At 38.6% G+C, this 26,170-nt stretch overlaps 1 protein-coding gene across 10 annotated transcripts in view; it reads left to right on the top strand.

Moving 5' to 3' along the window:
* The window catches only part of Cog6 (component of oligomeric golgi complex 6), a 145,410-nt gene that overhangs the window by 73,120 nt on the left and 46,120 nt on the right, over positions 1-26,170 (top strand). Inside the window, exon 19 of one of the 10 annotated variants that reach the window (XM_078016085.1) lies at positions 117-1,217. The exons of the other annotated variants lie outside the window; for them this stretch is intronic. Within the exon in view, the coding sequence (XP_077872211.1) occupies positions 117-264 (148 nt within the window). The 3' untranslated portion in view covers positions 265-1,217. Of the gene's footprint in view, positions 1-116; positions 1,218-26,170 lie in introns of those variants that run through there. 10 annotated transcript variants of the gene reach the window in all.

Raw genomic sequence — 26,170 nt, 5'->3', positions numbered from 1 at the left:
ATGATTTTTAAGTAGTAGTGGAGGTTTGGTAAATGTGGAAATGCGTTGATTCAAATAGGAAGTTTCTGTATAATTCCTAGAGATCACGTGTTCATGTTTTGTTTGCTTGTCCACAGAGAGCAAATTGTAAAACAGTCTACAGAATTGATCTGCAGAGCCTATGGTGAAGTGTATGCAGCCGTGATGAATCCAGTCAATGAATACAAAGATCCAGAGAGCATTCTGCACCGGTCGCCTCAGCAAGTGCAGACACTGCTCTCCTGATTGTCTTCCTTGGTTGTGTTAGCAAAATATCACTTCCCTAAAATATTGAAGGTTGTTTTGTTTTTCCATCTATTTATCTTTGAAATTTCTGAGTTACACATTTCTTTGTACCATAAGATTGTATAGGTCCCAGTAATTTTTTTCCATTTTCAATTGTATGGAAGTAACTAGATATTGACCTTTGTTAGTATTGTATGCATCTTCTTTCTGGATAAAGTTATTCTTTTCTTTGTTAACTACCTCTCCATCTCTGCAATTTCCTCTTTATTCTGGAACATAAAATCTATGGGAAAAAGTAATATGAAAGGTTTAAGGATAGTTTTAAAAAGACTAATTCTAAATTAACACCAAATTTTGTTAAAACTATCATTAGTTATAGTAAATGCATCGTTACCTGAAGATTTCTTTGCATTCTTGTTATTAATGTGAGTATGTAGACTAAATAGTTTTATTGAATATTTGTTCCCCAAATTACTATTCTAAATGGGTGTTGAGAGAGAGGAAAATAACAGTCGATTGTGCTGCTGGTATATATAGCAATAGTCTCATTTCTGCTTTACTTTCACACATAGCACATAAATGGTTATATACTTTTTAATGTCATTTTAAATATATACTCAGCTAAAAGGGAGAACAAAGAAAGTAATTTAAATAGGTTGGAGTCTACTCTGAATACCCTGGATGGAATTCAAAGTAGAGCTCATCACTTTGCTGAGTTTTAGATGTGTAGGTATCCTGAGCTACATGTTAGTCTAGTATTTAAAGATAGCATTTGTCATATAGTGTGGGTCCTAAATATAACCAAAGACAAATTTGGTGTTCAAACCAATATGAATTGTTTTGGAGCAAAAGAATTACATTATCCATTTTGGTGAAAGTATATAATTGTATTATTTTCTCTACAATAAATATATGTGATATATGTGAAAAATAAAGCATAATACAAATCCAAAGCTTAAATTTTTACATATTTTATTTGTTCTATGAAAAACAATTGATACCATTAGTGAATTCCTTTTTTTTCCTAAGGAAAAATGTATTTTTCTTTTTATCTGGTTTTCTCAAGTACAATATTGAACTATTTCTAGAGCAGCATTCTTTGCCATACTTTTGTATATCTTGTTAATTTATTTTTGGAAAAGGTATTAATAAAAATATAGGGCAAGGGCTGGGGTCGTGACTAAGTAGTAGAGTGCTTGCCTAGCGCGTGTAAGGCACTGGGTTTGATCCCCGGCACTACATTAAAAAAACAAACAAAGAAACAAATAAAGGTATTGTGACCATCTACAACTAAAAAAAATTTAAGAGTGTGTGTGTGTGTGTGTGTGTGTGTGTGATATATATATATATATATAACAGCTGAACATTGGAGCGCATGCCTATAATCCGAACAGCTCAGAAGGCAGAGGCAGAAGGATCACAAGTTAAAGCCAGCCTCAGCAATTTAGAAAGATCCTGTCTAAAAATTTAAAAAGACGAGTAATGTGATTCAGTTGTTAAGTATTCCTGAATCTTTATCCAAAAAAAAAAATATATATATATATATATATAGCAAATCTGAGATAACTAGTCAAAGACAAGCAGGGTAATACTTAGATTTGCTACATAGGTCATAGTTTGCATTTTGGACTATTTTGATGTGGCATAAGTATAACCTTATTAAATCAAGGATGACCTAAGTAAATGGAAAATGCCTAAGTAATGTGGATTAGAAGACTTAAGATGCCAGTACTCACCAAATTGATCTATAGATGCAACATAATCCCTATGAAAATTCCATCTACCTTTTTTTCTTTCAGAAATGACCAAGCTGACCCTAAAATTTGTATAGAAATAACAGAGGACTGCTTAATAGGATTTAAAACTTAAAAACCTGTTACAATGCCACCATAATTAAAAGTGTCATACCAGCATGAGGATGGATACATAAAGATGCTCTTCAACTTACCGTAGGACCACGTCCTGATAAGACTAATGTAAGTTGAAAATATCATTAAGTAAAAAATGCATTTAATAACCTAGCCTACATAGCATCAGAACTTAGTTAGCAACACAGTGTGCTGTAGAATATTGGTTGTTCACTCTCCTCTCAGAATCATGTGACTGACTGGGAGTTGCAGCTCACTGTTCCTGTCCAACATTGACAAAGAGGAGAAAAAAAATCAAAATCCCAAATTTTGAATTACAGTTTTTACTGAATACATAACCACTTTCCTACTGTCTTAAAGTTGAAAAATCATAAGTTTAGCTGTTGAAAGTTGGGGACCAACTGTAGTTCAGTAGAATAAAATTTAGAGTTTAGAAATAAACCCATGCATCTATGCTATGCTTAATTTGTTTTTGTTATTTTGTTTGTTTATTTTTGTTTGTTTTAACAGGGTTTCTAGGACCATTCAGTGGGGAAAGAATAATCTATTTGGCAAATGGAGTTGTAACAACTGTAAATCCACCCCATGTTACATTGTATTAAAAAAATGAAGTCAAAATAGATGACAGTTCTAAATATAAGCACTGAGACTAAAACTTTCAGAAGAAAATATAGCTATATATCTTTGTGGCCTTACATTTGGCAAGTTTTTTTTTAATGATGTCAAAAGTATAGACATCCAAAAGATGGGGAGAGGACAATTTTAAGTTTTAAAGTATGTTCAGTAAAGATCACTATTGAAAAAATGAAAAAGGAGCCCACACAGTGGAAGAAAATATTTGCAAATCATATATAGGTAGTGGTCTAGTATCTGAAATTAGTATCTTAAAAATATAGCTTACAACTCAATTTTAAAAAGACAACTGTATTTTTAAATATTCAAAGGATTAGAATAGATATTTCTACAAATAAGATATACAAATAGCTAATAAGAAAATAAGAAGTTTGACATTATTCGTCATTAGGGAAATCCAAATAAAAACCACAATGTGGTACCGCTTCACACAGACTGGGCTGATTACAATATTAATCTTAAAAGGACAGTAACAACTTGGTGTGGATGTGGAGAAATCAATACCCTCATACATGGCAGAAGGGAATGTAAAATGGTGCAGTTGGTGTGGAAAACAGTTTGAGGTTCCTCAAAAAGTTACAGAGTCACCATATAATACACCTAACCTACCGAACATCAGAACTTAGTTAGCAACACGGTGTGTTCAGTATTGATAGGAGAATTGGAAACCAATGTGTACACAAACATTTATAGCAGCATTTATAATCACCAAAAAGTGGAAACAACCCAAGTATCCTTCAGTTAATCAGAGGACAAACAAAATGTGATAAATCCGCAAAATGAGGCATTATTAATCAATAAAAAACAATGAAGTACTGATGATATGTGGATGAAATCTTGAAAGCATCATGGTAATTGAAAGAAGCCAGACAGATGAGGCTGCACTGACTCCTGTTTGTATGAAGCATCCAGAATAGGCCAGTCTGTTGAGATGTAAAGTAGATTAGCAGTTTCCAGGGATAGGGAGAGGAGGAGATTATGAATGACTGCTAAAAGGTACTTTTTGAGGTGATAGAAATGTTCTGGAATTAGTGATAGTGACTGTATAACATAGTATATATTAAATACCACTAAATTTTTCTTTTGAAATAGTAAATTTTATGTTACATGATTTTTATGTCAATAAAACTAGATTAATTACAAGTGTGTGTGTGTGTGTGTGTGTGTGTGTGTGTGTGTGTATAAATATATATATATATGCGCCAGTGGCATGTTCTTAATTCAGATTCTGTGATCTTATCATTTTTGAGATTCAGGGAAACCTTTCTGACAGCCATTTTTTGAAAGTCAGAAAGTGAGATATCTTCTTGAAGCTGACAATGGTAGTGCTAGGTAATTGCCCAGTTTGTGAATCTTTTATACCCTATGGACTTTAAAATACACAAATAAAATGCAGAGTCACATAGTAATATTTAATACTTGCAGCAGGTCAGTTAATTTTCCTAGTTAAATATGTTTTTTAGGTAATATGGATGGCCCCACAAATGGTTACTTTGCGGGCTATGATTATATTTAAGCATGATTATCAGTCACCTTGAAAAATACATATTTATATTTCCTCAGAGAGTGCTTTTGGAAATACATACTATAATTATATTTTTACAGGTCTAAACAGAAAATTACTACAAGTTAGCTGAGAAATTAATATAATAACCATATTAATAACAGCATGCCAGTCTATCAAATCCAACTAAAATTAATGCCAGTGAATGTTAAAAATAAAAATTTCTTTGCACTGATAATTTAATAAGTAAAAATAACTGGCACTAAGCTTACAAAAATGAGCTGAAACAGGGAAAATTTTTGATAGGCCAAAAATATTCTTATGAATTAGTTGCTTTCTTCGAGGAGATACATTATATTTTGGCAAAGTATTTTAGTTTTGTGTATTTAAAACAGTGAAACTCTAAGCCAGTCTACAATTTTCAAAGTTTATTGCTTTAAAATTAATTTTCTTAAGTATTTTCTTTGTTTCTATGAATGTCAGATCTGAAATTCCAGGGCAGCAAACATAGCTTTTGCTTACTCAAAGCAAAGTGACAAGAAGGAGGAGGGCCAGCCAGCATCCAGAGTTGGTTCTCCGTGTTGAAAGGTTATAAGTCTTTCAAGGGATGCCATCGGTATGAGTTGTTTGAAGGACTCAGGCAAGAGCTGGCCACTATTTTGCTAGCCAGGCCTCAGAAGGAATATAAAATGTAATGAGGATTGAATTGAGGTAGAAAAACGCATTTGCCTTGGAAATGAAGTCCTAAAAGGAAACCAAATTGTTGATTAGTATACCACATAGTTGGAATACATATTTAATTGTAGGCCAGGAATTCTTGCTTACAGTGTATTCATTTCTTTTAGTAAATAAAGATATAAGCAAGGCAAGTGTTAAAAGAGCCCCAAAAGTTTGCTAAAAAAAGAAAACAAAAACATCAGGTCAAGGTACCCTGCCTTTATTCTAAATTTTTCAAGAAAGAAAATTACTTTTCCACTGAGTAGTAACAGATTAATGATTCATATAATAATAAGCTATAATAGAATTTGCATTAACCAAAAAAATGTGCAAACACACCCTTAAGATTTACCGAAAGACTCACTTTGAAAGTGGTAAATCATTAGCCATGGAATTGCTCCTGGTAACCTACAGCCTCTGGGGGATAATGCAGAGTTGGTATTGCTTCCTTGGTGTGATCATGGTGGGGTGAGGTGAATGCCATCTGTCATAATTGAAACTTCCATGAATGTGGATAAATTAACTTATGGATTTTGACTGCATTCTTCTAGTAGATTTACTTATTCCTGCCCAAATAACAATTATCTTAATTATTATAGTTTTACAAAAAGTCTTAGTATATAATGTTCTATTTCATTTTCTTCCTCTAGAGTGACTTAGCCATTCTAGCTTTATGTTATTCCACAAATAACAACTTAATATTTGTCAGTATAATAGAGAATCAACTCAGATTTCTGGAATAGCTATTGAGAATATGGTCAGAGCCTGCACAATCATGCATACCTATAATAATCCCAGTGGCTTAAGCCAGCCTCAGCCACTTAGCAAGGCCCTCAGCAACTCAGTGAAACCCTATGTCTAAATAAAATATAAAAAAGGCCTAGGGATGTGGCTCAGTGGTTAAGCAACCCTGCAAGACCTGCTACTGGGAAAAAAAAAAAGAGAAGATGGCTGCAATTGTTTTGTTGCTTTGACACTATGTATCAATTAGGAAAAATTGATTTCTTTATAGTATAATCAAAATCATAGCATATTACATTTTCCTTATTAGGATAGTTTTAGTAACTTTCAAACATATGTTATAATTCCGTACAGATCTAAGAAAACTTTGATATGTTTATGCCTATGAAATTTATAGTTCTTAATAGTATAAATGATTTATATTTTTAATTACTTTTTAAAATTATTTTTGTATGTAGAAATGGAGTTGATTTTGTTTGTTAATTATATTTCACCAAGGCTCCTTTCTTGGTGAAAGAACTCTACCTACTGAGCTATATCCCCAGCCCCAATGCACCTTTCTAAATGACTTATTATTTCCAATGATTTTGCATAGATTTTTCTGTATGTACATTTATATTATTTGAAGCTAAATGATTTTGTTTCTTTGCAATTTATATATCATACCTCTCATTGTTTTTTAATGCCATCCCAAAACTCTAGCACAATGATAACTAAATAGCAATGATAATAGTCACTTCTCTTAATTCAGTTTTTAAAGTAATGTTTCCGATATCTTACCCTTAAAAACTATGCTTGATATAGCTTGATAAAGATTTTCAGTAGGTGACTGTTATTGAAAAGGAAGTTCTTTTCTGTTATTATATGTTGTTTTTATATTATGAGTGGATTTTAAATTTTAGTAAATGATTTTTAGAATCTGTTGAGGTGATTGTGCAGCTTTGTGGTAAATAATATTAGTAATTTTTCTGATGATAAACCCATCTCACATTCCTGAGATTAATCTAAATTGAGCATATAAATTTCTCTTTCTGTATAAATCTCTGGATTTAGTTTTATATATTGACTAGTAATCTTGCTAAATTTACCCATGAATTCTAAACTTTATCTACAAATATTTTAGAATCTTCTAAATAGGTACACATATAATTTGTGGTATTGACAGTTTTGTTTCTTTTATCCTTTTTGCTTTATGGCATTGCACAGTGTTCAACCAGTAGAACAGTGTTACATAGTTTAACAGAAGGGGTGAGAGTGGTCACCTTTGTCTTTTTCTGAATCATCTGGAAGGAGAAGAAGCTTTCAGTTTCACCAGGTAGATATTTTGTAGATACACTTTATAAAACCAAAAAGGTTTTTTTATGTTCCTAGTTTTTAATTACTTTAAATCATGAGTGAGCATTGAATTTTATCAAAACTTTTTTCTATATATACTTATATAATCATATCTGCTGGGTATGAGGTGGCACACTCCTGTAATCCCGGGGATCTTGGAGGCAGAGGCAGGAGGATTGCAAATTCAAGGTCAACCTCTCAGCAACCTTGTGAGACCTTGTCTCAAATAAAAGAGCTGGAGATATAGCTCAGTGGTAAAGCACCCCAAGGGTTCAATCTCCATTACCAAAATACATAACCATTTCCCAGCCCTCTTAATATGGAAAATTTCATATGTCAAAACAACTTTGCATTTCTGGAATAAACACCATAGTCGTACTATACTATATTTTTAATATATCTCTTGACTGACTTTGGTAATATTTATATTTTTTGCAACTTTTTTCATGAGGGAAACTTGCCCTGTACTTTTCCTTCCTTTTCACATCCTTGTCAGGTTTTGGTAACTGGTACTAAAAACAAACTGGGATAAAGTGTCTTTTTCTGTTGTCTGGAAGATGAATTCCAGGTGAAACCAACTAGCTCTAGAGATGTCTTCATGGGAAGGTTTCAAATTAAAGATTCAGCTTTTAAAAATGCATATAGGACTATTCACTTGTTCTATTTCTTCTGTGTCAGTTTTGGTAAATTTTAGTTTTTCAAGGTTTAGGTTCATTTTATCAAAATTTATTGTCATAATGTTCTCCTTACTATCCTCTTATCTTTTAATGTGTATGGACTTGGTATTGGGAATTTAAATTTTCTTTTCTGGTTAGTTTTGCAAATAACTAACCAAATAAAATAGTTTGGATTTTATTAGTCTTTTCAAGGAAATTATTTTTTACTGTAGATTTCTTTATACTTGTCTTCTTTTTTTAAAATTTTAATATTTATTTTTTAGTTTTCGGCGGACACAACATCTTTGTTTGTATGCGGTGCTGAGGATCAAACCCAGGCTGCATGCATGCCAGGCGAGCGCACTACTGCTTGAGCCGCATCCCCAGCCCCTATACTTGTTTTCTATCTAATTTATTTTTGCTGTATTTTTATTAATTTGTTTGTTTTACTTTCTTTGTGTTCTACTTGTTTTCTATTCCCCTCCTTCTTGACGTAGAAATTTATAGATTGATTTTTGGACATTCTTTTATGGCAATATATTTATTTAAATGTCCATTTAATATGTTTATCTATATTTCCATGAAAGCACAGATTTAATTATTTAAATTTTGTATGTCATGTTTTCATTACTATTCAAAGTAGTTTTTAGTTACCATTATAATTTGACCCCTTATTTCTTATTATTTAGAAGTATATTTCCAAACATATGAATGTTTCCTAGTTATCTTTTTGTTGTTGATTTCAAGTTTAATTCTACTATAACCAGAAAATGTGTGGTGTATCAGTCCTTTTATATTTGTTTATATTTGCTTTGTGATCCAGCATACTATCTATTTTAGTAAATTATCCTCTATAAGCTGGGAAATGAGAGTTTTCTATAGTTACTGGCTCCTGTGCTGTACGTGAGCTAAGAGGATACCTTTTTTAAGTCTTGTTCAAATCAATTGTCCTTCTGAGGTTTTCCCCCTCCCTAGGGGTTGAACCAAGGCATGCTTACCTTTGAGCTACATCCCCACTCCTTTTTGAGGCAGAATCTTTCTGAGTTACTGAAGGTCTTCCTAAATTGCTGAGGATGGCCTCACATTTGTGATTCTCCTGTCTCAGTCTTCTGAGTCACTGTGTTATAGGCATGTATCACTGCATCCCAGTACCCTTCTTGTTTTTAATCTGGGTTGTATGCAACCTATTGAGCCATATTGTTAAACACTTCAACTATAATGGTTGATTGGTCTCTGCTTCTTTTTAGGTTTATAAGTTTGGGCTTTATATGTTTTAGGCTATTTCTAGATATTTAAATCTTATTCATTATAATTTCTTCTTTGAACTGTGAGTTACTTAGAAGTATGTTATTTGCATTTTTGCTATTAAATTTTTTAGCAAGGGAGCGAGGCAATAAAATCTGTTTCTTAAAAAGAATAATCAGTGGGGGTAGATTTCTTTGGTATTGCTCCTCTGGTGCCTCTTGCTCTCTGTCTCCTCTTCCACACTTATAAAAAATATGCTATAGACTTACTAATTAAGCAAGTCACAGATAATTGAAATTCTGGCAACTCCAATTGCTTTTTTTTTTTTTTAAAGAGAGAGAGAGAGAGAGAGAGAGAGAGAGAGAGAGAATTTTAATATTTATTTTTTATTTTTTTTTGGCAGACACAACATGTTTGTTGGTATGTGGTGCTGAGGATCGAACCCGGGCCGCATGCATGCCAGGCGAGCGTGCTACCACTTGAGCCACATCCCCAGCCCATCCAATTGCTTTGATTCCATGATAAATCAAGCCAAATTCTCTCAGCATATTTAGGTGCAATTTATTTTGTTCATCTCTCTTTCCCTGGATTGAGTTTCTTGGATTCTTTTGGCTTTGACTGTTTTTTTAATACTAGCATATGACGTTAATCTCCAAAAGATCTCAGTATCTTATACACTAGAGATAACCTGATTTCATTCACTGGCATGGCCTTATCTCAAAGTGAGTTTTGGGACTTAATTATATACTAACTAGTATAAATACGTGATGTAGGTAACTTTGGTTTCCAACTTCCATGTTTTTTTTTTTAGATAAAATATGAATCCTTTTTATAACTGGGTGTTGCAAGTTTCCTTCTAGATGATTTCTTGAACAAAATAAGGAAGCCATTTTCTTGCTTGGTGGGCATCCTGCTGGCTTTAAATTTAAACCATCCATAATTTGGAGACTAAACTTAATGTAAAACTCTTGAGTTTGGTTTATACCCAGTAGCCTCTGAGACATTTTCATAGAATTTTGGTGGTCGGCAAAGGAATTCTCTGTGTAAAAACATCACAGCTTCTGTGCTGTGTGCAGATAGTTACTAAGAGTGATGGAGGAATTACTCTGTACTGAGCACATATTCTGAGCAATTAGGACAAGTGCCAAGACCATTAATGCTCAGATGCCAAGCGCCTGAGGGGAGGGTTCTGTCAGAGGATTTAGCAACCAGCCCTTGGCTCACTTGCCAGAGGGTGGCACTCCAGGTTTTCTGATAGCTGTGCCAGCCTGGCTGAGACTCAGCAGCTGCCACCCGGCCACTTCTGGCTTCTAGATGCGCTGTCTCCAGTGCCACCTCTGACTCCACCCTCCTTGCCCATCTGCCCTCCATCTGCCTGCCACTTGAGCAGTGGGTGCACAGTGGGGGGCACCTAACCAGTCGAGTCATGACACCCAGCTGACACAGTACAGTCTCCTTTCCTTGCCCCCACTCTCCACCAACCTCTTCTCTAGCTTGGCAGCTTGGAAGGAAAGGGTTGCCAATTCCTGTTTCATAACATTTCAGGGGCCTCCATTCAGAGGCTTCTGGAGTACCCTGGAGCTCAGGGAGACTGGGTATGAGAGTGGGGTGGGGAGACTCACTTAAGGGATTGCAGACATCCCTCCACCCCTGGCCTGCACCCAGAAAAAAATCTGGGGGTGGGGACAAGAGTATCCTTTGTAACTCTAAAATTCCATCAAGATGAACTGAAATCTGGTTCTGTCCTTTCCCCATCCCATCCTATTCTCCCCCAAACCCCCAAACCAGAGCAGTGGAATATCTTAACAATTTGACTTTTATCCAGAACTGAGACTTCATTTGTTAAAGCAAAGCATTTGGTCCAAGATTTTCTAATTCTTTCTGTGGGAACTTGAATCAGCACCCCCTCCCCAAGCTCCCACGAAAGAAGCAGATGGGGATCTGGGCGAGGTTCAGAAGTCTGGGACTTGGACAGGTTGAGAGTTCTGTTTGCCAGGCTAGATTGCTTGTAATTAAAAAGCTTATCCTCCCCCTTTTTCGCACTCCTGAACTTAATCTGAGGAATCCACACAGTATTTAATCACACATAGAAAGAAATCTGCCCATATAAGGGAAAATGGGCATTTGGAGTCAAGGGCTTACCAGCAGAGGTGGGTCACGTCAGTTGTGAGGGTGAAGCCTGGAGCCTGTGGACTTGATGTGCTTGGTACGGTGAGGGTTCTCGGCATGGGTTAGGACTGGGCTACACTACCCTTTTCCTTCCTTCCTTCCTTGGACATTTCCTTCCTCCATCTCCTTGCCTAAGCTGTGCCTACAAAAAGAGTCCACATGTTTTGGCCTCTTAGCAGCGATACTTACTGACACCAGATTGTTAACATTTATGTGCTTTGTAATACAGAAAAGAAATAACTCATTAGTCTTGACATTTTAATGCATCAGGGTTCTAAGACAAAAGCTAACTTTGCCCCTTTTGGCCTAAGTTGTGCTAATTGCCAGATTGTGCTCCTGTTAGAGAATTGAGAACAAAATGAAGCGTGACTTGCTTGTGGCTGTTAAGGTAATAAAAAGTCCTAAGGTATTGTCAGAAATCACATTTGGGGTGTGTGTGTGTGTGTGTGTGTGTGTGTGTTAAAATGTTCCAGAGGAGGTGAGAAGCTGAGATTTTTCTTTCTTCTGGAGAATTCCAGGGCAGAAATGGAGATGGCAGTGCTAGGAAACATTGTAGGTGGTAAAACTGTGAGGAGAGAGAAGCATTGTCTCTGGGTGATTTTATGGAGAGTGCACTTCCTGGATCTCACCAAAGCTTGAGGGTGTGTGCACTTCCTGGGGAAGGTGCCACACTTGTATGGGCTTTCTTACAGGGTGGCAAGGAAATGTTCTGCTTTGCAGGGGGTGAGGTATTGTGCCCAGCAATGAAACCGATTCTTACATTTCCCTGACTCCAGCTCTGAATTCTGCTATGAAGGTATCCAGTCATGAAAAGTGCCATGTTTTACAGCTGACTTGGGCTTGTAAACTCTGAAGACAGCAAAATGATAGGGAAGAGCTTCCCTCAACCAGAGCTTCAGCTTCCAAAATGGAGACCTCCTGGGTCCAGGAGATAAGACAGAGTCACAGTTGGTCAGCCCAACTCTGAGCCACCATTGCAGAAGAGCAGCCTGCAGTGAGGATCCAGTCTCCTGCTCTCTAGGTGGCATTGCAGGGCACTCTCGAATCCCACCAGCCCAGTCATTTATGCAGTTCGTTTTTTTCTTGCTGTTTAACATATGTGTCTATCTTCTTCACACTCACACAGAATGAGATTTAGTAACCCATTTTAATGAGGCAATTATATTTTAACTCTATTATGCTCAATTATGCACTTTCTTACATTGCCTCAGCTGGAGTGCCCTGGTGTTGGTATCTCCCTGGCACTCACTTGCTGGCCCCCAGGCTGACTGGGCAGCTTTGCCCACTGCTACTTCTGTTGCCCCTACCATGGCTCTACAGGTGGCTTAGTGCTGCCACAGGGCAGGGACCGTTGCAATTTCCTTGCCCACCCAGTGGAGCTCCTGACTGCTGTGCGGGTGGCCTAGATCTTTCTCATTGGCTTGGCTCTACTGGCAGGATTATTTATCCAGGCTCCAGGGCCCAAGTAGTCCTCCAACTTGAAGGGACCAGAAAAATAAACTTCAATAATTATAACCATGTGCCTTGGTCAGATTTATTTTTTTATTTTCATCTAGGCTTTCAGTGCCTGTGGGTGGAGATGGGAGGAGGAAGCTCCTCATTTACCCATCTACCTTTGAAGCTCAGTCTCAGTTGTACCTTTGAAAAAGGAAGTTCTAATTATGTACAGCTTCACCGAAAATAATATATTTAATTGATATGTTAATCACAAAGCATAACAAAGCAGTCACCTGTGGCCCTCACCACCCAACCTAATGACTAGAATGTTACCGATACTATTGCATCTACCTATGTAGCTGCATGTATCCCGTGCCCCACCCACCCGAGAGGGAACCAATGGCTACACATCTGTCCTTACTGTTCACTTGATTTTTAAAGAAGTTTTATCACATATGTAAGTGTCCCTGGTTATTGTTTGTTAGTTTGGCTTGCATTCTGTCTTATTAAAGTGATATCATCCTGTAGGTAGCCTTCTGCAACTATTTTCTCCACTTAGTTTAAAGATTCATCTCTGCAAGAGTACAGAGAGAATGCCAATTCATCTCTCTTTGTCCTATAATGTTTCACTGTGTGACAAGTAACATCTTCCCAACAAATTTGGGCCTTTCTATTATTTTTTGTTGGTTTTACCATCTCAATAATGCTTCTGTAACTGTCCGGTGTATGTATACTAGTGTAAACGCGTGAGAATCTACTTTGGAGTGGAATTTCTGGGTTGTAGAATATGGGAATGTTCAAGATTATAAGAGAGTGCCAAACTATTTTCCAGAGTGATTGAGTCAGTTCCTATTCCCTCCATCTGGGCAACATCCTTTGCACTTTTTCCAAATTCCCACAGTGTTTTACATCCAGTGTGCATACTGGCCGAGAGCATTATTTTAATATGAACTCCAACTGTTGACTGTGGGGCTTTGGAAGAATCACTCTCTCTAAACCTCAGTTTTCTCAGCTCTGAAGTGGGGATTATCAGTTTTCATAACGTATAAGTTTATTGTGAGAATTAAAACAAGCCATAGAAAATCAAATAACCTAGCACAGGGCCAGATACCCAATGGTGTCCAACATCTATTAGCAATTATGATTTTATGTCAAAATGAAAGCTAAGAGCAGAAGGAAATATTTCAATACATTGCTGTCATGGTCTGGATGTCTGTGTTCCCCCAAAATTTATATGTGGAAACCATACCCTCAAGGTGATTGTATTGAAAGGGGAGATGGGGATGTGGTTAGGTCATAAGGGTGGGTTTCTCATGCAGGACAATAGTGCCCTCATCAAAGAGGCCTGAGGGGGCTTTCTTTACTTCTTCCACATTCTGAGGGGCACTGAGTGGCTACCATGATTGAGGCAGAGAGCAGTCCTCACCAGACTTTCAATCTACTGGCACCTTGATCCTGGACTTCCCAGACTCTAGAACTATAGGAAGTAAATTTCATGGTTTATAAATCACCCAGTCTGAAAGATGTTATTACTGTAGTTTGAACTAACTAAATAAGTACCTAACTCCCTTATGAAATTTCAACATCTGCAATAACCCAGTGCCTTAACATTGCCAAACATAGTCCACCTAAGTTCCTGTGCTCTTATTTAGGATGTTTGTGACTTAGGTCCCATTCATCATTCAAATCTATCCTGCAAAGAAAATTGGAAACTCAGTATCACAAGGTAAAAATATTTTCTGGTTTGTATCACAGGTGGCAATTTTGGTAATTTACCTAATTAACATCGTCCACCAGGGTCGTCCGTATTAGCTGGGGTTTCCCTTTGGGCTGCCTGTGGAATGCCATGGCCTCAGAGCCCCACAAGGCAGCACATGCTATACCCAGCTTCCAAGGAGGGGATGGATGGGACTGTCCTCAGAGGCAGCCACCGGGGGTGGGGGGGTGCCAGGAACAGCTAGCACTTGCCGGGGGCTTTCACCGACCTCAGCACATGTGGGCTCTCATTTGCCTCTGCTGAGATCCTCAAAGTTACAGGTTATTTCTAGTCCCATGTTTACAGATTCAAAAAAGAAAGAAAGAAAACAGAGACAAGCGATTTGTCTTAGGTGACAGAATCTTGACTGAAACCCACATCTTCTGTCATTGGATCCAATTTTTTATTTTTATTTTTTTTTGTCACCATCTCCCCCTGCCTCTCTGTACTGTACGCCTTCGTATGTGTTTGTTTTTCCTTTCAATGTTATTTAATTTAATCCATTTTATTATGTTAAAAAGAAAAAGAAATCCATTTGTGTCTCTAGAGGTGGCCCTAGCCATTAGTCAGAATTACTGAACAAAGTTCACTGTCAAATTTGCTATAAGAGGAACGGCTCAAGAATTAATTGTGAAAGGCTTATTTGTAATGAGAAAGGCTTAAGATCACAGGCTTTCATTTCTCCCAATCAAGTTTTAATTACCGAAGAGTTTAGTAACCGCTGAAGCGTGCAGCTACCACGTTCTTTGTTGCTGAGAGATTTTTTTTTTTTCAAAAGAGCTTCCACCGCTTCGTTGCCTTCTCCTCTTGTCTCTGCAAGACCTCACTCAATATAGTGTTAATCGTCTTTTTCATGTTCATTTTCTTTCAAAACAAGCCTACGTTCTCATTCTCTGGTGTCAGAGCATTAGCTGTTCCTCATTAACTGCTCCTGGTGTCGTAGGTAGGGGCAGAGCAAAACCTCACAGATGCAGGTGTGGCAGGCTGGGTACCACCAGCCCAGCAGGAAGACAGCCTGCTACAACCCAATGTCATCTCATACAAGGCTGATGGGCAGAACCTCTGGATCCCACAACTCAGGGTCTGGCCTTTGTATATCATCTCAGCAGGTGACAGATCACCCAACCATCCTGCTGTCTTATTGCTTTTATTCTATCTGTTTTTCCTGGTACTCGGTATTGAACCCAGGGGCACTCTACCACTGAGTTACATCCCCAACACTTTTAATTTTTTTTTTTTTTTAATTTTGAGACAGGGTCTTGCTAGATTGTCCAGGGTAGCCTCAAACGTGTGATCCTCCTGCCCCAGCCTCCCGGCTCACTAGGATTACAGTTGTGCACCACCACACCCAGTCTGTTGGCTTATTTCTTCCAATACTGAAAAGCACTTGTACTAGTCAAGTCATACTGCAAGATCTCCAAGCATTGCATTGTATACCATCTTCATGTTGGAGACAAGCTCAGCCAGGTATGTGTCCCAGAGGACATACAATGTGGGCGACCAGCATCTCAGCCTGTCCTCAGCACTCTCCAGTGAGGCCCTGCCCTGCCACTCAGGCCTGTCACCTGGTCCTCAAACTGATCTTGTGTTGGACCCTGGGGCAGTCTTGGAAGTGTTTTGGTCCATGACAGGGTCCTCTGCAGGGACACAGTGATGATCCATGCCTCCTTGGTTTGCTACCTTGGTGGAGTGCATTAACCACCCCCTACCACCGTCCTTTGTTTCCTTGATGGAAGAAGATAACACGACCATCTGCACACTTCAGTAAATTGTTTTGAGCATCCTTTGAAAACAATGTCCTAAAGCCTTATTTTTAAAAGTAAATGAAAAGATTTTTTTATCATATATATATATATATATATATATATATATATATATTATACTTTTATTTATTTATTTTTATGTGGTGCTGACGATCGAACCCAGTGCCTCACACATGCTAGGCAAGTGCTCTGCCACTGAGCCCCAGCCCCAGCCCATGAAAAGCATTTTTAAAAAGTTTTTGAAAATGGATGTGGGTCCTTCTTATCCCATCCTCCTGCCTCACAAGTTTTCTTCCTCATTTATCCATCCAACACATTTTTGATGTCTACATCCTGGGGCTCTGTTTAGTACTGGGGAGAAGAATTTAAGGGAGAAGAGAGGATGTTCAAGCTGGGCACAGAGGAGAAATCAAGCTTCCAACTTCCCCTTCTAACACTCTCTGAAGTTAAATTCCAAGGCCCCGGCCTCCTCCCCCGGCATCCCTGGCAAGGCCCTGTCCTGCCACTCCAGGTTGGGTGCTGCTCCCCGCAGCAATCTGTCATTAGACCCCAGAGCATGTATCTGAGGATATGTGCTCTCTGAGCACATCCACAATTCACCACTATTCATGCTGTTTCCTGAAACATCTCCCTTTGCCTTTTTCTACTTAAAATCTTACAACATGCCATCAGACTTTTCTTGATGTACTCAACTAACCCATTGGTGTGTCCTCCGCCTCTCAACCTCCAGAATATATTCTACCTGCTTCTTATAATCGTTTACATCCTTCATCCAACACACATTTCTTGAGTCCAGTTATGTGTACAGGCATTTGGTAGTGTGCTCAACATTCAATTTAAACAACACAGACAAGGTTCCTGCCCTCCGGGAGCTTGTATTTCCTCAACTCTTCGTTGTTTGAGGTCTGGAGCTGGGGCTCTTCATGTGTCCTTAGCAGGGACAGCAGCAGCTGTAGAGCAGTTGAACTGGCTTGGTTGTCAAAAGTCAGAGGAATTCTCAGTAAACACCTGAGATACATTTTCCTAAAGTTAACCCCTGGCACCATGGTGACAAATCACTTATCTGGACTCTGCTCAGACCCCACTTCCTGGCCTGAGAGCTCCATTCTCAACTCTCAAAGATAGTCCAAGTAACCTTGTACTTGATTCACTTTGTGGTCTCTTTAAGAAAAAGAAAGATTCCCCTTTTCCAGTGTCCGCAGACTCTCTTGCTCCCGCTGCTCTTACAAAGCAGCCAACTGTAGTTAGCGACTCTTGTGGCAGCATAGTTACTAGCTGGTGAAGGCCAGTACCCCAGTCACTCTCCCAGGAGACCCTCTTCTTTCTGTATACCTGCCATTTGGGGTCCACAATTTGGGGCCAGGTCTTTGTATGGTTCAGCCCCACAAGGTAGACCTGGGTTTTGCTAATTTTCAGAAAAGAACCAAGAGGGTCTGAGAAGAGAAAGGACTTGCTGCAGTGTCTCAGCAGGGGTCAAAGCTATTTCTGACCAACTCATGCTCCTCTACCTCTGAGCCCTCCCTCCATCCTAATGCCAGGAAAGGAAAAGTAGCAGAGTGCAGGTCATTTGGGATATTTACATACACTTTTTCTTCTTTGTTGCTGTTGTTTGTTTGTTACTAGGTTTTTTAAAATTTTTTAAATTTAATTTTTTAACTTGTTCTAATTAGTTACACATGACACCAGAATGAGTTTTGACACATTGTACACAAATGGAGCACAACTTCTCCTTCCTTTGGCTGAATGGGGTACAGAGTCACATTGGTAGTGTAATCATACATGTATATAGGGTAATAATGTCCGTCTCAGTCCACTTCCATCCTTCCCATCCCCACACTCCCTCTCCTCCCCCCACACCCCTCTATACAATCCAAAGTTCCTTCATTCTTCCCTACCCCCACCCATTATGGATTAGCATCCACTTATCAGAGAAAACATTTGGCCTTTGTTTTGGGGGATTGACTTTTTTCACTTAGCATGATATTCTCCAGCTCCATCCATTTACCTGAAAATGCCATAATTTCATTCTTCTTTAAGGCTGAGCAATATCCTATTGTGTATATGAACTACATTTTCTTTATCCATTCATCTGTTGAAGGGCATCTAGGCTGATTCCATAGTTTAGCTATTGTGAATTGTGCTGCTATAAACATTGATGTGGCTATGTCACTGCAGTATGCTGATTTTAAGTCCTTTGGGTATAAACCAAGGAGTGAGATAGCTGAGTCAAATGGTGGTTCCATTCCAGGTTTTCTGAGGAATCTCCATACTGCTTTCCATATTGGTCTCACCAATTTGCAGTCCCACCAGCAATGTATGAATGTATCTTTTTTCCCACATCGTCAACAACACTGTGTACAATGTGTCAAAACTCATGTTTGTTGATTGATTGTATTTCTTCTTCTGTGAAGTGTCTGTTCGGTTCCTTGGCCCATTTATTGATTGGGTTATTTGGGGTTTGTTTGTTTGTTTGTTTGTTTTTGGTGTTGTGAAGAGTCCTTAGTTGGGATGGAAGCAACAACAAATACTTTCCAAATTCACTTCCCGGCAGTTTGCAGAGAAAGGTCTTCTTATGATTTGAATTTCCCTAACAGTGACTATCTTAAGCACTGAAATTGTCTATTTCTGTGACTTCTGGCAGACACAGAGAATGTGATTTTATGCTATTTGCACATTTTCTCAGTAACAACCAAAGAGGCCAAAATATCATAATTTTCAATTATTAGTGAATAATTTTCAATTATTAGTTTATTGTGTGTTTCTACCTTGGCTTCTATTAGAACAAGAGAAAAAAAGAAAATCAGAGTCCTGAGCTGGAGGTTGTATGGTTTCAGATTGATGGTGCCCCTTTGGTAAAAAAGCTGGACCAACTCTCACCTGTCCTCGCGTGACCCTGCACCAGCCTGACTTCTATTAGGATTCTGTTAAGGCTGGTAGTTTTATGCACATAGATTAATTCTTTTCTGTGACTTCACCTCCTTCTGTGTCATAATTAACTCCTTACTGCTTAAAAGTCCACGAGTTCCTTAGAAGAAGAAAAGCTGTGGTTAGCCCACATGGAAGCCATTGTGCCGAACTCTAATTGTTACAGATGGAACTAGAAATTGTAAATCTATCGATGTTTTTAAATTCTTATTTTTTATCCCACCATGTTTAAATATTGGCTGACATGAACCTAAAAGTTAATCAGACAAGAGATCATGAAGTCTGTCAGGCATTTGAGCAGAAATGCACATGAGTGTGTGGTGTGTGCTGAGCTGGCAGGCCTGAAGCCACCTTGCTGTTCTCCGAGCACAATTGTCTCATTGTAGAGAAAGGCCTGGCCTACTGCTTCCCTGTCTATTTGGGGGGTAAATCAGAGCTTGTTATTTACAGAATGCTCTCCAATACGCCCCAAGTTCATATCTGCCAAAAGAACCCTTAATCACAACTTTTGAAATCTTTCACGTTTATTTTGCATATGATTTCAAAAATTTATAAATGGAATGTACATTGGAGGATGTCTCTTTGCCAGTGGAAATTCATTTTCTAAAATTTTTAGGCCAATTGTTTTTGGAATTAAAAGTGGAAATATAAGAAACGCATTAAATGTGGTTTTGAAAAATTTGAGAACTATATTTAGTGTTGAGTACAACTTATGCTCAAAAGCTTTTCTGTTTAATCTGTGGTTTTCAATATTAGGAAATTTATTATATATATATTTTTTTGAGAGAGAGAGAGAGAGAGAGAGAGAGAGAGAGAGAGAGAGAGAGTTGAGTTGTTGATAGGCCATTATTTTATTTATTTATATGCAATGCTGAGAATCCAACTCAGTGCCTCACACGTGCTAGGCAAGTGCACTACCACTGAGCCACAGTCCCAGCCTAGAAAATTCATTTTTACTTCTATAGATTTTTATACTTTTTTTGTAGGTATTCATTCTTGATTATAATTACCTTTTATCAGTGATTTGGTGAGGATTTTAAAATATATTTATATCTGGGTAGTTTACAAAGATGGGAAAAAGTGGTGAAGTTCATATTTTTACATCATTGCAAAATCAATGTGATTATATTCCAAAAATTCCACAGGAGTGAGATTGCAGGCTCATTCTTAGTGATTGTGTAGAAGAGAAGCTACAGAACTGCAAAGCTGCAGCAACCACATGGGAATATCAGGGAAACATCAACACCCAGGCAGGTCAGTAGGCTCCCCACCCACCACTTTCCCTGCCCCAGAGGGAGATCTGCTTTGTCCCTTGTAATGGCAGTGGAAGGGAGGGGGGGAGGGGGCAGGGTTGGAACTAGGCCTTGGAGTCCCATCTGTCTGTCATCTGTCACCTCAGGTAAGTGGCTCTGGCCAAGTAACATATTGTGCCTTATTTCTTCATTGGAAAGGTGGAGATGATGATGTGACTCAAATAAATTGAGGAACACAAAAGTATAGAACAGTGCAGGTCACAAAATAAGAGTTTGTTGGTTTCATACAACTCTTGTCTCTCCTCTCTTAGTCCTTGGTATAAGGGAGGAATTCCAGATGAAGAAGGAAGGTGTCTGGGATCTGGTCCTAACTTTGATTCCTACTAGCTTTGTGACCTGACTGCACCTGGGGACATGGTTTCCTTGTCAATGCCATGAGGGACTTGTTCAGGAGGTTCCCTTCTCCCATTCACCTCTCTCATTCTGTGGTTTTGCCCGAGTATCTGACAAAACCCTAATAACTGAGTTATTTTTTTAATGTGGTATTACATTTTAATAAAATATCAAGACAAAGCATCCAGAAGCCAACTAAAGTGAATGCTAGAAATATCCTCAAATCATCTTTTCAGGGATGCTTCTGAAAGAAGTGTTCTCGTCAAAATTCTGATGGACAGAGTGGGAAAAATATGACTATATTTAAAAAGCTAAAGAAAACAAGAGAATAGTTATATCAGCTCTTTTATTTTAGCGTTTGGCTTTGTTTCTAGGAACTATCAGATGAAAAGGGGCGCAGATGAGGGGAGGGGAGGAGGAAGAGGCAAAAGGAGAGCCAGAGAAATTAGGTACAACGTGTGTGTTATAAATGGTTGTTATTTTAAGGAAATTTATTCTGACCGATTTTGTTCAGATAAATTAACAAACATCCAGAAACAATCGGCCCAACTTTTTATTTTATTTTTTAATTTCCATTATAGACCTAATCGGAATATTCAGGTTGTATTGAACGAGTTTCCAGTGTAATGACTGTCTCTGTCTTCCCCAATGTTATTGTTAAATATTAGCCACTCATCTGGCTGGGAATATAGCTCAGTTGGTAGAGTGCTTGCCTGGCATGCACAAGGCCCTGGGTTCAACTCCAGCTCTGCAAAAAAAAAAAAAAAAAAAAAGAAAAAATTAGCCACTTGTCCTGCTCAGCCTCCTTGCTTGAAGATGTTAATATATAATATATTGTATATTTTCCATTGGAAAAACAAAGGGCAGCACATGGGAAAAGATGTAAAAAAATACTTTGTGTAATTATTTTATGAATGAGTCTGAGAAATTGGAAATAAGAAAAGTCCACTAACTCGGCCAGAACTCTGATGTCTAGTGCTGCGTATTTTCAAGTGGTTTGTCTGGTCTAGTTTTTAGTGACTCAAGTTGCAGGGAACTTACCCTTTTCCTAGTGGAGACTGTGTTGCTTCTAGGAAAGTTTGTCAAATTCCCCTTGCTTTGTTTGATTGTCTCGTCAGTCTGCTTTGATTTGGCTCAGTCAATTGCTTATCTTTAGTTCTTCATTACTTTCTTTGTGTCCTTTCTTTCTTTTCCTTCAGCCTTCCTGTCTTTACTTGTTGCCAGGAATAGGTGAGCAGTAACTAATTTATGCATCAATAAATTAGCAGCAGCAGCATCACCATGAATCGAGCACTTACTGTTATCAAGTGTTAGGCTACGTACTTGGCATGTATTATTTCAGTTCTTAAGCAACTACTATCTGCCAGACACTGGGAGTACAAAGATAAATATTCTGCGATTATTGTCCAGGAGCTTCCCAACTAGGGAGATTAGCATTTAAACAGAAATGTCAACACAGGGACACTGTGCACAGGGCTATCTTCAGTCACACTGGAACTTGGGGTTGGAGCAGGGAGGTTCTCCAGAAGTAGAGAGCAAGAGCAGAGGCCAGGTGGGGTGAAAGGGACATAAAATAGAGGAGATGCTCCCTAGGATGAATTCCTAAAAGAGTAGGAGTTGACTTGGCCAAAAGAGGACTGCAATACTGGAAAGAATCGTTCCTCAGGAAACTACAAGGTGTTCCATGTATTCAGGTTGAAAAACATGAGAATTATTGGGAGATCACATCCTACGTCCTAGCAGAGGTAGCACATCTCATCACTTCCACCACGTCATACTTATTAGAATCATCCCTGAATCTGGTTTACATCAAGGAAGCGGGAGGATTTTACTCCACCTTTCCAAGGAATTTCAAAGAATTTCAGAAACACTTTTGAAGCACCACACTGTGACCTTGGGTGATTTATTTAAAGATCTCTGTGCTTCATCAGTTTCTTCATCAGTAAGATAGAAATAATACTAGTATCTGCCTGACAGAATAACAATGAAACCATGTCCTATCCAGACCTCAGGACAATGCAGGGCTTGTATTCAATAAGTAGGGCAGCTGTTGTGCTGATTGCTAACTTTACTCTGGACCCCTCTGGCCTGTGATGGACTAATTTGGAGGCAAACATAATAGAGTCTGGGATCCTGGATGGAGGGTGGCCTTCAATTCCTGTGACAGCCCTGTTTCCATGCCCTTCGGTTGGGCTTCTGTGAACTTGGATCCTGTTCTGGCCTGGGCTGGGTATCCAGGATGGGTGGTGTGCATTTTTCTGTGTTACAAAGCCTTGTTACTCTTTTCTTACCAGAGGATGTGGTCTGGAAAGGGGCCAGCCAGGCTGCACCACTTCTCAGGTTCAACAGCAGGGACGAGAAAGACCAAATGGCGCCCAGGGGTCCTGCTGAAGTCAGAGGTAGAAATCTCAGCTACAGGCTCCAGGGGACATCCAGGAGGCCTTGAAGAGATCCTTTCAGATTCTTTGTGTGACTTCGCTGAACAAGGATCTCTCCAGTGACAATCTGACCTGAAGTCACCTCAGAAAGGTGTGTCTCTGACATCTGAGGAAATGGACCAGAGTCGGAAACCAGCTTGTTTCCCCCACCTCCACGTCACCTCTGAGAACTGAACCATCAGGTACAAATATTGAAAGAATCGTTCAAGAATCTGGCTACCAAATAAGTCCATAGGGGTGTCATCCTAGACTAATCAAATTAACAAATATTCATTAGGGAGGTATTAGGAGCAAGGCATAGTATCTGCTCATCTGGAAGAAACTTTCTGTTGGCCAGGCAATACGTTTATAACCCATGTAGAATCTTAGATTAGCCCCTATCTGCTGTAGTCAAAATCCACGGTGATGTCCCAAGAATATGTGTCATTAAGTCGAATAGTGAGAGTTTCAAATATTTGAACTGTAAATACCATGCAATCTCATTGGAAACCAAAATCAGTACCTGCTCCTCCCAGGTACAGGTCTCGCACCAGCAGGCTTACTTTCAAGAAGAAGAAGAAATTCTCAAGCATCAGGATCACCCATTTCCTGATATCTAATCAAGTTAGATTTAAATGTTCACAACTTTTGCTTTTTTTAATCTTAATTTTATTTTTTATCGGTGCATTATAATTATACAAGACAGTGGGATTCAATATGCTGTATTGTACATGCACCTACATAATTTGATCCATTCCACTCCCCAGTACCTTCCCTTGCTTTTGAATGTATAAAACAAGGCAATAAAAACCAAGATAATGAGGAAGCATAAATGTCACCCTCCAGTTGAACCCTTCCCTGAAAGAAATGGCCCTTCTATCTGAGGTTGAAGTCATCCACAGATATTAATACAACAAATGAAAGTGACTACTTCTGTTCAGGTGTCCATATTAATATGGAAGAAATGAGAAAAGAGATCCCATGGTTTCTTAATGCATGACCCTCTCAGTGAACCAAATAGAAGACAGCTTTAGGATAAATGTATGGATATTTCATAGACCCTCTATTATCTATTATTTAGAGAGGTCTGGGGACATTGGACGTGGAAGATTGTAATCAAGTTAAAGCCCATAATTTTTCAGGCCAGTTTACCTTTTCAAAATGGATGAAAAGCCACCTACTTTCCCCTTGTGTTTATTCATATGAAAGAATCCCACACCAGGAACCAGGCAGAGAGACAAAGATAAGAGCTTGTCTTTCCCTTGCACAAAAGTCTGCACAAGAAAAGGCACATGGCCCTCAGCACCAAGCGCAGATGCACAGCCGTGAACCACATGGCTTTCTTTTCTTCTTGGAAAATGGTCTCAAATGAGTCTAGGACATTAGGTGAACTGCTGCTAACTAAGTAAAAAGTTCATTACTCTGCAACAGTGAATGCCATTGAGTTATATCAGCAGTTCTGAATTCTTTTTCCTCCAAGGACCCCATTTGGCCTCAAATTCTCTTTCTCAACCCCTCCTCCTCTCTCTTAAAAATGTTTCCTATTCACTGTGAGGCTCTCATCCAAGGAAAATAGAGGGAGGTGAAGGGCCCCAGGGTGGGACAGCGACACGAAGGGGAGCTGTTTTAGAGAAGAGAAGGGGAGGGGAGGGCTGCCCCCATAGACACTTACAAGAGAGCTGCTGGACTTTAACAGTATTTTTTTTCTTTTTTTGGCAAACATCAAATTAGGTCCAAGCATTCATCCAATTCACAGGAACATGCAAAACCCAGCTGACAGGTTAGAAAAGAGAGATTTTCAATTTTTAAAAATTAATTGTTCCCCTAAAAATATGAAATGAGTGTGGGCTACAGAAAAGGAAAAAAATAGCTAATAAGGTAATGAGGTTTTTTTTTTTTTTTTTTTTTTGGTGGTTTCAGAAACTGGCTGGAAAAGAATGATTTTATATTTCGATGCAGTCTGTGATAGCTGAATAACCTTCTTATTTTGACTCACATCTCCACACAATGCAGGCTTTCATCCTATGAAGAGCCCCAGCAAAGGGTTTTGGGCCATTTTCTCTTTTTATTCATTTGTAAGCCCCATCTCTCCCCCCGTTCATTCCCCCATTTCCTCTGTCTGGGTTTGAATAGCTGAAGTGCGCCCACAATATGTATGTACTAGACGCTTTGCTACCAAAAGCACCTGTCGGGGTCACCAGCCTCCTGAGTCCCCCCCATGGACACTGGCTTAAATCTTTGAGTGCAAAACATCCAAATACATTTTTTCCAATACTTTTAACAAATGCATTTGTGCATTAGAAATATCCTAACGAATGGTTTTAATAATACTTTTAGAAGTGGAAAGAAAATAAAGCCTCTCATATTTTGTGAAGTTTCATAATTTTCTTTCTACTCTCCCTCTCTGCTTGGACCCTTTCCCTGTGTGTTCTTAGCATTAAGATGTGAACTTGTTCTTTCCCACATGAGCCAGTGGGAGATGGGATTTTTAACTGATTTTAAATCTAAGCCTGAAAGTATCTTCAGACTTTGTGGTCACAAGAGTAGCAACCACACATATTGGGCAAAGGAGAACACACTACCCAGTATATAGAAATGCATAAGGATAAGATGCTTTGTGTTTCTAAAAACTCTTTCTTCTCAAGAGGCAGTGAATTGTCAGAGTTGGTCTCCAGAATTCTGCCTCCAGCCCACATGGAGTATAGGGACTAGCTGTACCCTACTGCCTGAAATAACCAAATATCTGAAAAAAAAATTATTTGAAATAATAATTTCAAGATACTGGACAATAAATAACCTAAAGCAGATGCAGTTATTTTAGTTAGAAGTTTTAATTAGGGCTAGCAGCAAAAGGGTTTCATTGCTTCTTTGGTGTGATGAGGGTGCTAGTTTGTAGGAACCTGTGGATACCCCTACTTTCATATGGGTCAGACAGGGGTCCTCCCTAAATATTGTGTGCTGTGGTTCTGCAAAGAGTACATCAGAAATGGATTTGGCAGAGAAAAATAAACCTCCGTCTCTGTTTCATTTTCATCTGGACGGAGTCTTCTGACAGAAACATAGCTAAACAAAAGTGTAGGCTAAACCTGCCTTG

The sequence above is a fragment of the Ictidomys tridecemlineatus genome, chromosome 6, assembly GCF_052094955.1.
Source record: "Ictidomys tridecemlineatus isolate mIctTri1 chromosome 6, mIctTri1.hap1, whole genome shotgun sequence".
Taxonomy (NCBI): domain Eukaryota; kingdom Metazoa; phylum Chordata; class Mammalia; order Rodentia; family Sciuridae; genus Ictidomys; species Ictidomys tridecemlineatus.
The sequence above is the reverse complement of the archived record's forward strand: the minus strand, read 5'-3'. Positions and strand labels throughout refer to the sequence as shown.